Here is a 14,284-nt window from a genome sequence, read left to right on the forward strand (position 1 = left end):
ATTGAAACTATGAGCCTCAAGTGGGACAGGGACTATGTCCAACCCAATTTGGTGGTACCCACCCCAGTGCTTAGTACATTGCCTGGCACAGAGTAAGTGCTTAATAAATACGGTTATTATTATTATTATTATTATTATTATTATTATTATTATTATTAACCGGGATGTCTGTTTCCCAGGCTACTCTTGAAGCTTGTTTGAGCGAAAATATCCTGACTGAGGGAAAGGATGTTGATCCATTGGAGCAGCTTCTCGTTTGGATGAAACCTCAGCAGGGTCTTGTTCAGCGAGAGCAAGGCTGACTGCAGCTGTGGATGAAGCAGCTTTGGACATGGCATCTGGAGTTGGATGATGGGAAACTCTGGGGAAATAAAGGGATTCCCTGATGCTGAAGATCCAGGAAATTTGTGGGACATCAAGAAAGCTGATGAATCATGTGAGGGTCAAAGGCTTTGACTACTTAGATGGGATTCAGACAAGGCCCAGAGAGATGTTGTAAGTGGAGAATAGACAGGAAGTGTGGCAATCTCAGTGGGAGGTGAATGAAAGCAGCCCACGGCAGGTAAAACCAGGCTGATTAAGGTGGGCTGGTACTGGTCAGAAGAGCCAGTGGGAGCTGGGAGGCAGTTGTCCCCACCAGTGAGTAAAAAAGGACTCCAGTCCAAAGCCTTGAGATCTTGTTTTGTCTTTTGCTGTCGAGCCGTCTCTGACCCATAGTGACACCATGGACACAAGTCTCCCAGAACGCCCCACCTCCATCTGCAGTCATTCTGTTAGTGAATCCATAGTTTTCTTGGTAAAAAATACTTTCTTGTAAGTGGTTTATCATTGCCTCCTCCCACGCAATAAACTTGAATCTCCATCCTCGACTTTGTCCCATCCCGCCGCTGCGCAGCACAGGGAAGTTTTGACTTGTAGCAGATTGCCTTCCACTCACTAGCCATTGGCCAAGCTAGGAATGGAATGGATAGGCCTCTGCTTGACTCTCCCTCCCGTAGTCAAGACTGGTAAAGTGCTGAAAACTCTCCAAGTGCAACCCTGAGATGCCTAACCCCAAGTGCAGACCAGAGGGACCAAAGGGGTTGCCCAAGGGGGAGGATCAGAATGGGAATCTTAAAAAAAGATTCAGAGCCTCAGTGCTCAGTGAGGTGAACATAGCGGTGGAATGTACCCTTTGCATTTACCTGACTCCAGCACAGGTGTCCCTCACCCACAATGCCAGTGGGCAGAGGGAAGTGAAAGTTTTGGGAAGAGATAGTGTAGGGACCGGTTACTCCATGAGGGGATCCAGAGGCTAAGGTCACAGAGAAGTGTGACTCTATACCTCCAATGGAGAGAAATGATCATGAGGGGTGGCAGCAGGTTTACCCTGGCATCCAAAGTTCCTAAGGGAAGGGCTTGGAAAGAGTGAGGCTGGAACCTGGCACACCCCAAAAGAAAAGGGAAAGGACCCAAAGAACATACACCTAAAGGGTGTAAGGAAAGGTGGGGGGAAATGTTAGAGAAAGGGAAAGATGATTTGGGTTGGAATTCCTTTCTATTTGTTACCTAATTAATTCATTAATACTACTTGCAAAGCACCTATTCTAAACTTAATTCAGATATCTAACCAGGGGGTCTGTCCTGTGGTATCAGCATGGGAAGTCCAGGAGATTATTTTACCTGGGAAGGCAAGGGATGAAAGAGAAGTCTTTTCCTCCAAGTTTCCTGTAGCTTATCCCAGAAGTGGTGAATGGCTGACTAGACTCCGAATGGTCCCCTTACTGGGTGAGAGGAGTGCTCAGGTAGGAGATGAAGGGTGAAGGCAGCAGAAAGTGTTCAGGAGAGGGGTTCGTTAGGCAGGGAGTTCTAATCCTGCCCATTCCAGGTAGGGGAATGACTTCAGGGCTTATTCAGTCAATCAAGACTTCAGTCAATGGTTGGGAGAGTGCCGGGGAGAGTTCAATTCAACAGTATTCACTGAGCACCCACTTTGTGCAGAGCACTGAACTGAACAACAGATTGTGCAGAGCACTTTACTGAAGAGGTTGGCATGTTAAAGAATCGCATATTTTGGCTCTGTGTTTCCCAAAGTAATGAAACATCTAAAAAGGGTGGGTTAAATTTTACTATAAATTTTTCATAAGAAGAGCAAATATTTCTGTGCACATTCAGTATTGCATAATAGTCAAAGCATTAGCTTGAGACAAAGATATAAGCTTTTATATGGAATTGCCTTATCTCATTCACTGTATGTTGAGTAGATAATATCCTTGTAGCAGTCAATAGGAAGCCAGGCAGAGCTCCAGCATGAATATTATATATGAAACATGTGGAGGGATAGCAAACAAAATTCTCTAAAACACAAAAGAAGTTAAAAATGAAAGAAAAATCTTCCAGACTAAATACTGTTGAAAATCTTCCAGACTAATTGCTGTTGAAAAACAGCAAGGATGAACGTACAGCTGTAGTTAAATTGCTATTATGAATCTGTTCACTAGGCCAAGGTACAGTAACTTCTACATTTGAAATTCACTTATCCCATATTCTAAGACTTGTTCACTTTGAGACTTCAATTCTGATTTTCAAAACCTCTGAGTAGCAATAGGGCTTTCCCTTAAAATTTTGTCTTTTATAATCTTTTGGTGCATTTTCAGTACTGAGAACAGGAGGTCATGTGATGCACAGGTCTGGAGTTAGGAGAACTGGGTTCTTAGTCCCATTTCTGCAACGTCACCACCTCTCGACCTGTTTCCTCATCTGAAAATGGGGATAATATTAGCTGCCTCTTCCTACAAACCAGGAATTTTATGAGGACAAAAAGAGATCATTTGTATGAAAGCACTTAGGAAAAATTAAGTACAAGAAAAATCCAAAATATGACTGAACTGTGACCCAGGTGTGTGAACAACATGCAATCTAAGGGGAACAGAATCTGCCAAGGAAGAGAATGTTGTTAGTGGGGTTATGTCTAATGAAAAAGAGGAATGGGTGATCTGCATTAAAAATAATCAAAGGATTTTTCATTCGTACTGTCAAGACACTCCCAGTGCCAGCTGCTGCTTCTGTGCCTTCCTCATTGACTTCCACAAAAGCCTTATGAAAAACATGTGAAAGGAACAGCTCTTTTCCCTCCGATATTCCAGAGAAATCGGCTTGGCCCGGACTGAAGGGATCGCTCATCCCCATGCTGATCAGTGTGGATTTGAGGTCATAACTCTCTTCCATCTTGAATCTGGGTAGATGTACTTGCACTTCATCTGTATCCATCATGTCAGCACAAGTCCAGTAATTTAACTTCTCATATGTAATTTCATTTTCCAGCTGAATTGTTGAAACCAAAGTAAAGATAAAATTGTAAGTGGAGAGGAAAGGTTCAGTTAAATAAAGAGGGTGTCGTGAGGGCTCACAAAATCCAGACACTACCTTATTGATGAAACAATATTGCTGTAACCACACCATACCATCAGTACCCAGTAATGCACATACCTCTGCAAGTTACACTTTCTTTTTTCATTTGGAACCAGAGAGGTAAACAATCGCTTCCCTTTGTAGAACATTAATTCTTTCTGCTCAGACTATTTGCTCATGACCTTGTTTTTGAAGGTAGCATTACTAAAGTTGAGCATATGGCTGAAGAGACATCCACAACCTGTCATCCCTCTTGCATTTTTGGCATATTTGGAATTGATACTCTTGGCAAAGCATCTGCTTAGAGAAGGGCAATGCCTTCCCTAATTGGCTGCTCCCTAGCCTGGTCTGTCTGTTGTGGAGATCTGCCAGAAGTCCACTGTTATGTCACGTTGTTTGTGACTGTGCTTCAATAGGTTTTGAAATAAGTTATTTTGCCCTCCTGGCTTCTGTGGGTCCCCTTTCAGTTATTACAGCATATGTTCCTGGTCACGTCTTCGGGTTGAAGATTGGGGTAGGAAAATTAAATCTTATTCATGTCGGGAAGCGTGGCTGAAAAAACTGTAGTCTGACAGAGAGCTACTTTCACACTGTATTCAAGTCTCTGAGATTCAATCCTCTAAGCTACTTGACACTCAGAGTCTCCTAATATTCTGAAATTAACATCATCATCATCATCATAATGCCAACTATGCCCATAGCACTATACTGGGCACGGAGGATTATACTACAGATCAATCAATTGATCGATCCAATCAGTGGTATTTATTGAGCACTTACTGTGTTCAGACCACTGTACTAAGCATTTGTGAGAGTATAATACAAGAGTTGGTAGACATGTTTCCTGCTCATAAGGAGCATACAGTATGTAGGTAATAGAAGTAAGAAGTAATAGAAATAAGAAGATGCTGCCTTGACCTCAACAAACCCACAAACCCAACATAGCACATATATACACAGATATCTTTATACTCTGTTGATTCCCCTTATTTTTCATTTATTTTAGTGTCTGTCTTTGCCCCCTAGATTTTAAGATCCTTGAGGTCAGGGATTTTGTCTACTGACTTTATTGTTCTCAATCAAGCTTAGTGCAGTACTCCAGTCAGCACTCAATAAATTCTATTGATTGATAACTTGTGAACACAAGCATAGTGCATTTGTATTCATAAGTATATTTAAAGATGTGTGTGTGTGTGCGCATGCAGATATACATATGTATATAGGTAGATAGATGATAGGTAGGTACCTACAGATTAGGTATCTCTGTTGTACTAATTACTATCACAGAAAGAAAAAGGAGCTTGTCTGGGTGGTTTTGAATTATTTCATTTACAATGTTGATCAGTAAGAAATCGCAGACTAAAAAAATGAGTCCTGACCCAGAGGAAAGTGGAGGGGGGAGCCAAAAGTTTAATAAAAGTTGAAGATGTGTCCCACAGTTTAAGTATTGGCAGTGCCAAAATAGCACAGCAGTAGCATAAGTCAGAAGCTAAGAAAAACTAGAAAAAGTTTTGGATAATAAAAAATTATTTCACTTTTCTCCTGAGGCTTATTTAAATAGTTGGTTGTCACTAACTGCAGGATTAATAGAATTAATACTTTATTTTTCTGAGAAGCATGAGAAATATTGACTAACTCTTTTTCATGGCAAACTGAAAAAAATGTTTACCTCTTGTAAGCCGTTGAGATCCTCTGGGAGCAGAATGAACATGCTAATTTCACGGTTGTTATAATGGAGCTCAATGATTTTGGTTGGTGGCTCTTCTACTTGAAGTATATGAAGAGTTTTTTTCATTGACATCATTTGCACTGGTTTAGTTGTTGTCTTAATTAATTAAAATGTGGAAAGAAATGATATTTTATTGAACCTGGAAGAACTACCAATGTGGAATGTTTTTTTAGATAAAATAAGACCTAAAATTGTTGAGCTTCTTCTGAATTAAAGATTCCCATAATTCTTAATCATTTTTAACTTCCTTCTGATATCAATTTCATTGTATTGTACTCTCCCAAGTGCTCTACACATAGTAAGCGCTCAATAAATACCACTGTTTGATTAAGTCTAATGGAAAGAGCACAATGCTGGGTGTCAGGAGACCCAGGTTCTCGTCCTGCTTCCACCATTTCCCTGCCACTTTACCTTGGACAAGGTAAATTGACACTAATTTCCTTGTGCTTCAGTTACCTCATTTGTAAGATGGAGGTAAAATATCCATTCTCCTCCCTCCTAGACTGTGAGTTCTGTGTAGGACAGGAACAGTGCCCAATTTGGTCATTTTATATTTCGGCATTAAAAAGACATTTAATAAAGAGTGCTGTTGTTATCATTAGTAGTTTATACTCTCCCTCTGCCACATTCCTTTCCTGGGGGCAAAACACTTCTCTGTCCAGGTTGTGATGGTGATGGGAGTGGTTTGGGTTTTTTTTTTAATAGCATTTGTTAAGCACTGACTGTGTGCCAAACACTACTAAATGCTGGGGTAGATACAAGCTAATCAGGTTGGACACAGTCCATGTCCCACATGGGGCTCACAGTCTTAATCCTCTTAACCCCCATTTTATAGGTGTGGTAACTGAGGCACAGAAAAGTGAAGTGACTTGCCCAGGGTCACACAGAATACAAGTGGCAGAAGTAGGATTAGAACCCAGGTCTTCTGACTTCCAGGCCTGTGTGGTATCCACTAGGCCATGCTGGTTCTCATGTTGCTGGTGGGCCCCAAAAGAAGTGGCCTGTCTTGGGCCATGTTACCCCTGGGACCACTGGATTGAAAAGTGGCAAAGGTGAAAACATGGTCCAAAATTAATCAGCCATGGTGGAGATGGTGGTGTCAATAATCATGACTGTTGACCCTGAAGAGAAGAATAATAAGGAAGAAGAGCAGGAGATTCCTTGGGCAAGTCACTAAACTTCTCTGTGCCTCAATACTTCATCTATAAAATGGGGATTAAAACTGTGAGCCCCATGTGGCTCACAATGACAACATTTGTAATTACATTACAATTACATTTGTAATTACATTACACTACAATGATTACATTTGTCATCAGATACAAACCTGATTAGTTTGTATCTACCCTGGTGCTTAGAACAGTGCCTGGCACATAGTAATCACATAAATACCATAAAAGAAAAGAAAGGGCATCTAGATCTAGACCTGATGGCCTTATCTGGGAAGGCTTTATGGAGGAGGTAGGTTTTTAAATAAGCAGAGGATTATCAAAGAAGAGGGAATTTAGTTCAATCATTTTTCTATGTTCAAATCTCTGAATAAAATATAGGTGGAAATAATGCAGTGGAAACAACTCTAAAATGCACTGGAAAAGATTGTTATTATTTAATAACATTCAGACAAGGGTCCATACCTCATTTATTTTGAAAGGTTTCTCAGTAGTATCTTGGATCATGAATTTCTGTTCCCATTTTCCTTTGAAGTAGATAGCATTAATTAGTACCATTTTGGTCAAAGAGTCAACAGAACCATCAGGTAGAAGATCTGTAATTTTACCTAGAGACAAAAACAAACGGAAAACAAAATTTTAAAGCAAAGCAAAAAGTGGTATTTTTAAATTCCAATACATAATGATGGTATTTGTCAAGTGCTTACTAGGTGCGAAGCACCGCTCTAAGTGCTGGAGGTGGGGGGATACAAGGTGATCAGGTTGTCCCACGTGGAGCTCACAGTCTTAATCCCCATTTTACAGATGACATAATTGAGGCACAGAGAAGTGAAGTGACTTGCCCAAAGTCACACAGCTGACAAGCAGCGGAGCCGGGATTAGAACCCATGACCACTGACTCCCAAGCCTGTGCTTTTTCCACTGAGCCATGCTGCTTCTCAATACATGAATTTTCATTTTCTTTTCTAGTCAGAAGAAGTCTATCCAGCAACCTCACGAGGATAATATTGTACTATAGCCTATTCAGAAATTAATTCTAAATGACATGATCCTTGCTGTCTTGGAGATTAGTGAAAGAAGATGCATTTCCACAGCAGATTTATAGCACTTGGAACAACTTTCTATTTTTAATTTTTACTTGCTTATACGCTCCCATGTGCTTAGTACAGTGCTCTGCACATACTAAGTGTTCAATAAATACCATTGATTGTTTGACTGATTCCTCCATTTCTTTCTTCACCCATTCTTCCCCTCATCAGTCAGAGGGGATTCAGAGAGGACTGTTGGAGATCCCCAATGAAGATGTTACAGGAGACCCTTCTGGAAGTCATTTCCTTTTTCCTTCTTCCCCATTCATTTCATGCCACACAAAATGGCTTTTCTACTAATAAAGATGTATATTAAACGTACAGTCATACCCCACTGTAATACTCTTCATTTAGTGCTCTTTTGTGATAGTACTCAAAGTTTAAGACTTTAATTTATCAACAAAAATAAATTAATATTCTTTCCAATAAAAATAAAATGAAAATTTCTTAGGTGAAAATAAATCCATGTCAGAATTGGTTTTAAGCTCACCCTCAGTCTGGTTTTCAACCCAGGAATTGATTTCTTTCCTGACTTTTTCAGCTTCCCCAAAATTAACTGACTGTGGATCAGCTGAAAAATACTTCTTCACGTTCTGTAAAAACTCCTGGAAGGTACAAGAGGAAATTAATATTCAGCATCTATTCTTGTATTTAAAGACAAACCAGGGAAACAATGGGCTTGGTGAACAACAGAAAATGAGGGAAACATTAGAAAAAAAAACACCTTAGGGGCATATTCTCCTGTTGAGCCAAGAGCCTCTAGGACCAGAGCAGAGAATATCACTATGGGCAGGAAACGTGTCTGCTAACTCTGTTGAATTGTACTCTCCTGAGCGTTTAGTACATCGAAAGCACTCAATAAATACCATTGATTGATTGATTGATAAATCTAGAGGGAAGGGGGAGATTAGCCCATTATCTTGACCTCTAGGCAGGAATAAGTGTGGATTGGGGGCAAAATGATATCCTAGTGCTTTGCACATAGTAAGCGCTTAACAAACGCCATCATTATTATTATTATAAAGAAGCTTGATCTTCATGACACAGGATGTTTGGCAACAGGGGGAAAATGACTGCTTAGTGCCAGAAACCCTTTGCTACCCCCAATTCTGATTAGAGTCAGTCAGTCAATCATATTTATTGAGGATTTACTGTGTGCCGAGTACTGTACTAAATGCTTGGGAGAGTACAGTATAACAATATAATAGACACATTCCCTGCCCCCCAACTAACTCATGATACATTAGGGAATAAAGGTGTCCCTATCTATTTTAATCTATTCATTTATTTTAATTTATTAATTAATTTAAATCTATTAATTTAATCCATTTTAATCTATCTATTTTAATAGAAGAGTCCCAGCAGGTTTCCAATATTTAGAATCCACAGGCATCTGGTGATATGAGGAGCTAGCCATTGAATCAATTTATCCTGGATGTTTGGGAGAGAACAATAGAACAGAGTTGGTAGACATGTTCCCTGCCAACAACAGACATGTACATACGTGCTGGGGGCTGAGGGTGGGGTGAATAAAGATGAAGTGCAAGGATGACCGAGAAGATAGAAAAAAACCTTGATATTAACCTTGAATCCTCTCCCGCTCAACGTGCAAACTTAATCTGTCACCAAATTCTGTCTGTCTCCCACTCTAGACTGTAAGCTCCTTTTGGAGAGGGATTGTGTCTACCAACTGTGTTATATAAGTACAGTGATCTGAACACAGTAAGCTCAATAAATATCTTTGGTTGGCTGAGACACTGAGAGAACATAAAGACATGGACAATGTCACTGTCACTGTTGACGGCACTACCATCCTTCCCGTCTCACAAACCCGCAACCTTGGTGTCATCCTCGACTCCACTCTCTCGTTCACCCCTCACATCCAAGCCGTCACCAAAACCTGCCGGTCTCAGCTCCGCAACATTGCCAAGATCCGCCCTTTCCTCTCCATCCAAACCGCTGCCCTGCTCGTTCAAGCTCTCCTCCTATCCCGTCTGGACTACTGCATCAGCCTCCTCTCCGATCTCCCATCCTCTTGTCTCTCCCCACTTCAATCCATATTTCACTCCGCTGCCCGGATTGTCTTTGTCCAGAAACGCTCTGGGCATGTTACTCTCCTCCTCAAAAATCTCCAGTGGCTACCAATCAACCTACGCATCAGGCAGAAACTCCTCACCCTCGGCTTCAAGGCTGTCCATCACCTCGCCCCCTCCTACCTCACCTCCCTTCTCTCCTTCTACAGCCCAGCCCGCACCCTCCGCTCCTCTGCCGCTAATCTCCTCACCGTGCCTCGTTCCCGCCTGTCCCGCCGTCGATCCCCGGCCCACGTCATCCCCCTGGCCTGGAATGCCCTCCCTCCCCACATCCGCCAAGCTAGCTCTCTTCCTCCCTTCAAGGCCCTACTGAGAGCTCACCTCCTCCAGGAGGCCTTCCCAGACTGAGCCCCCTCCTTCCTCTCCCCCTCGTCCCCCCCTCCATCCCCACCAACTTACCTCCTTCCCTTCCCCACAGCACCTGTATATATGTATATATGTTTGTACATATTTATTACTCTATTTATTTGTTTATTTTACTTGTACATATCTATTCTATTTATTTTATTTTGTTAATATGTTTGGTTTTGTTCTCTGTCTCCCCCTTCTAGACTGTGAGCCCACTGTCGGGTAGAGACCGTCTCTATATGTTGCCAACTTGTACTTCCCAAGCGCTTAATACAGTGCTCTGCACACAGTAAGCACTCAATAAATACGATTGATAGATTGATTGAAATGCATAAAATAAAAAGAAAAATCAGTAGGGTACTGTGTCTAGAGGAGCAGAAATTCAGGTTCCTTGCTGTTCAGAGTCCAATCACATTAGAGAAGCAGCATTGGTCAGTGGAAAGAGCACAGGCTTTGGAGTCAGAGGTCATGGGTTCAAATCCCGACTCGGCCAATTGTCAGCTGTGTGACTTTGGGCAAGACACTTAACTTCTCTGTGCCTCAGCTCCCTCATCTGTAAAATGGGGATTAAGACTGTGAGCCCCACGTGGGACAACCTGAACACCTTGTATCCCCCCAGTGCTTAGAACAGTGCTTTGCACACACTAAGTCTTAACAAATACCATCACTATTATTATCATTCACAGCCATAATGATCACCGTCTTCCTGAGGTTTTGTAAAGGTGTGCTGTGGCTGCTGTATTTCTCAAGTGCTTAGTATGCTGAACTGCCTTCATTACTGCCACTACCATTCTACTACTATCACCTGGTGATTAGTTTCTTAGAAATTTCCTCCATTCATTCAATCGTATTTATTGAGTGCTTACTGTGTGCAGAGCACTGTACTGAGCTCTTGGGAAGTACAAGTTGGCAACACATAGAGACGCTCCCTACCCAACAACGGGCTCACAGTCTAGAAGGGGGAGAAAGACAACAAAACAAAACATGTAGACAGGTGTCAAAACTGTCAGAATAAATAGAATTATAGCTATATGCATATCATTAATAGAGTAGTAAATATGTACAAGTAAAATAAATAGAGTAATAAATATGTACAAATATATACAAGTGCTGTGGAGAAGGGAAGGAGGTAGGGTGGGGGGAGATGATGGGGGGGATGATGGGGAGGAGGAGAGGAAAAAGGGGGCTCAGTCTGGGAAGGCCTCCTGGAGGAAGTGAGCTCTCAGTAGGGCTTTGAAGGAAGAAAGAGAGCTAGTTTGGCAGATGTGTGAAGACAGGAAATTCCAGGCCAGGGGAAGGACGTGGGCCAGGGGTCGACGGCGGGACAGGCAAGAACGAGGCACAGTGAGGAGGTTAGCACCAGAGAAGTGGAGTGTGAGGGCTGGGCTGTAGAAGGAGAGAAGGGAGGTGAGGTAGGAGGGGGCGAGGTGATGGAGAGTCTTGAAGCTGAGAGTGAAGAGGTTCATAATCCAAGAAGTTGCATAATTTGGCCTATCATCACTCATACCTAGCTCAAAGGGATTATTTCCTACATTAAGCTTTTGTTTTCCCTTCAGTTTGCAAACTTACACCTTTGAAAGGATATGTCTTTTCCGCATATAACTTGCTGATGTTCTTAAGCAAGTAGGCGTTGCTGGGCTTGTTGATTTCAAGTAAAAGTCTCTGGAATTCAGAATAGAGGTTTCCAATTTTGCTGAATCCAAGTTTCTTTAAAATAAACAGAAATAATTGGTGATGTCATAAATGTAGATATCAGAATAAAACTTGAGATACTGAAATCACCAGACAATTGAAGGAATCATGATTAAATGAGAAGCAGCATAGCCTAATGGATAGTCAGTCAGTCAAGCGTATTTATTGAGTGCTTACTGTATGCACAGCACTGTATTAAAAGCTTGGGGGAGTACAATATAACAATGAGCAGATACATTCCCTGCCCATCACGAGCTTACAGTCTAGAGGGAATAGCACACAGGCCTGGGAGTCAGAAGAACCTGGTTCTAATCCTAGCTCCACCATTTGTCTGTTGTGTGACCTTGGGCAAGTCAGTTAACTTATCTGCGCCTCAGATAATGTTTCTACAAAAACGTTCAGGCCCTACTACAACCCGGCCCACACACTTCACTCCTCAAATGCCAACCCACTCACTGGACCTCGATTGTAGTATGAAATCAGTAAGTAGGGTAGGAGGGAGAGAGCTGATTGAGTGCTTTTAAGACAATGGTAAGGAGTTTCTGTTTGGTGAATAGGGAAGAAAGCTTTGGAGGATTTAGAGGAGAGGGGAGAGGTGAACTGAGTGGTTTTTTTAGAAAAGTATCTGGTCAGCAGAGTGAAAGTAAAGACTGGAGTGGGGAGAGACAGGAGGCTGGGTGGTCAGCAAAGAGACGGATGCAGTAGTCAAGGTAGGATTTGATGAGTGCTTGAATTAACCTAGTAACCGTTTGGATGGAGAAGAAAGGGCAAATTTTAGCAATGTTGTGAAGGTAGAATAATAATAATAATAATAATAATAATAATAATAATAATAATAATAGCATTTATTAAGCACTTACTATGTGCAAATCACTGTTCTAAGCGCTGGGGAGGTTAACAAGGTGATCAGGTTGTCCCACGGGGGACTCACAGTCTTCATCCCCATTTTACAGATGAGGTAACTGAGGCACAGAGAAGTTAAGTGACTTGCCCAAAGTCACACAGCCAACAAGTGGTGGAGCCGGGATTTGAACCCATGACCTCTGACTCCAAAGCCTGGGCTCTTTCCACTGAGCCACGCTGCTTCTCCAACTGACAGAATTTGGTGATAGATTGAATATGTGGGTTGAATGAGTGAGATGAGTCAAGGAATGCCAATGTTATGGACTTGTGAGACAGGGAGGAGAGTGGCATAGTCTACAGTGATGGGAAAAACAGGAGGAGAACAGGGTTTGGGTGGGAAGATGAGGCCATGTTAAGCTCAAGGTGTTGGCTGGACATCCAAGTAGAGATGTTATGAAGGCAGGAGGAAATGTGCAACTATAGAGGAAAGAAGTCAGGCTGGAGAGGTAGATTTGGGAATCATTCATGTTGAAGAGACTTTGAAGCCATAGGAGCAAATGAGTATAAAAACTTGAGGTATAAAAACTAAAAGTATGAAAATTACCCTGTTCATCTCTTTGCTTTTGAAACAACCTTGTGAGGCCGACATAAAGCATTGTTCAGTGAGTTCATTCATTCATTCAATCATATTTATTAAGCACTTACTGTGTGCAGAGCACTGTATTAAGTATTTGGGAAAGTACAATACAACAATAAAAAGGGACATTTCCTGCCCACAATGAGCTAACAGTGTAAAGGGGGGAAGACAGACATAAATAAAAAGAAATAAAATTACAGTTGTGAATATAAAAGTTGGTTGATAGGGAAATGGGGAAACACCTTGTGCAAGAATGCAGCAATCCAAATTTAGTTCTAAATGTGATTAATTTAAGGTAAGATATTTCTTTCAATTGCACAAAGGCCAGGTCTCCATTGACAAAGGAAAGTTTAGAATTGAGGTTAAAAAAGCTGAATAATTAGGGCCAACAAAGCTTTCATCTTAAATTTCTAGATAAGAGAAAATATGTATCCCATTTCCCACCTCAATTTGCTGGTGTTAGCCCAAGTTATCAGGATTTTTGAAGTTTATGTCCCAACTCTCCCCACAAAACCACATCCTGTTTTACCCGTAATCTCATATTCTTTTGCAGAGTCATTTGAAAATGTGGAGGTTAGTTAAACTTCAGAACCTACCTCTGCCATCTGAGTCGCAGTATTACCTCTCGCACCCAAATAGACCATAGCCAGGGAGGTAGTGATGCTCCAGGGGGAAAAGAAGACATTTTTTCCTGCAGCTGACTCAGCCAGCCTTTTGCTAAGATCAAGAGCAAACTGATTGTTTGAAGCTGATAGAGTGTCCATCTCCAAAATCTGGGATACCCTATGTCAAAGGGACAGAATATTACCATTATTCTTTAGTACATACATTTGTGTTCTGTAAAGAGGCTATCATCTTGCATAGATTAGACATAACATTTTAAAAAATCTCATTCTACTTGCAAATGACAAAAACATCCACTGTACTAGACTATCACATCCATTTTGGGAAAGAATTGCCTTGTCCAATATATTGAAAGGTCCTTCCTCCAGAAGGGATCATTTCTCTTTCTTCTTCTGATTCTCCTTCTCCTTCTTACACTGATTCTCAAGGACTTCTACATCAATCAATCAATCAATCAATCAATTGTATTTATTGAGCGCTTACTGTGTGCAGAGCACTGTACTAAGCGCTTGGGAAGTACAAGTTGGCAACATATAGAGACAGTCCCTACCCAACAGTGGGCTCACAGTCTAGTAGGGGGAGACAGAGAACAAAACCAAACATATTAACAAAATAAAATAAATAGAATAGATATGTACAAGTAAAATAAATAAATAAATAGAGTAATAAAT

General features: G+C 41.4%; 1 protein-coding gene and 1 non-coding gene across 2 annotated transcripts; both read right to left on the minus strand.

Moving 5' to 3' along the window:
• Positions 1-910: 910 nt before the first annotated feature.
• On the minus strand, positions 911-1,048 carry LOC119949707. Its single transcript, XR_005457249.1, has one exon. It is a non-coding gene; the product is annotated as a small nucleolar RNA SNORA7 (small nucleolar RNA).
• A 1,049-nt stretch (positions 1,049-2,097) lies between these two features.
• Positions 2,098-13,768, minus strand: SERPINB10 (serpin family B member 10). The gene is made up of 6 exons (XM_038771266.1): positions 13,586-13,768; positions 11,387-11,524; positions 7,867-7,981; positions 6,754-6,896; positions 5,060-5,215; positions 2,098-3,303 (listed from the first exon to the last, which is right to left on the minus strand). Exons 1-6 carry the CDS (start codon positions 13,751-13,753, stop codon positions 2,899-2,901), a joined length of 1,125 nt encoding a protein of 374 aa, XP_038627194.1. The 5' UTR covers positions 13,754-13,768; the 3' UTR covers positions 2,098-2,898.
• Positions 13,769-14,284: the final 516 nt, after the last annotated feature.

Source organism: Tachyglossus aculeatus, chromosome X2 (genome assembly GCF_015852505.1).
Source record: "Tachyglossus aculeatus isolate mTacAcu1 chromosome X2, mTacAcu1.pri, whole genome shotgun sequence".
Classification (NCBI taxonomy): Eukaryota; Metazoa; Chordata; class Mammalia; order Monotremata; family Tachyglossidae; genus Tachyglossus; species Tachyglossus aculeatus.

Coding starts and splice junctions, on each gene's coding strand:
- SERPINB10 (XM_038771266.1), bottom strand. CDS start 13,753: ATGGACACTCTATCAGCTTCAAACAATCAGTTTGCTCTTGATCTTAGC. Junction 7,982..11,386: donor AGACATATCCTTTCAAAGGT/GTAAGTTTGCAA, acceptor TGTACCTTCCAG/GAGTTTTTACAGAACGTGAA. Junction 5,216..6,753: donor AACCTTTCAAAATAAATGAG/GTATGGACCCTT, acceptor TAATTAATTAAG/ACAACAACTAAACCAGTGCA.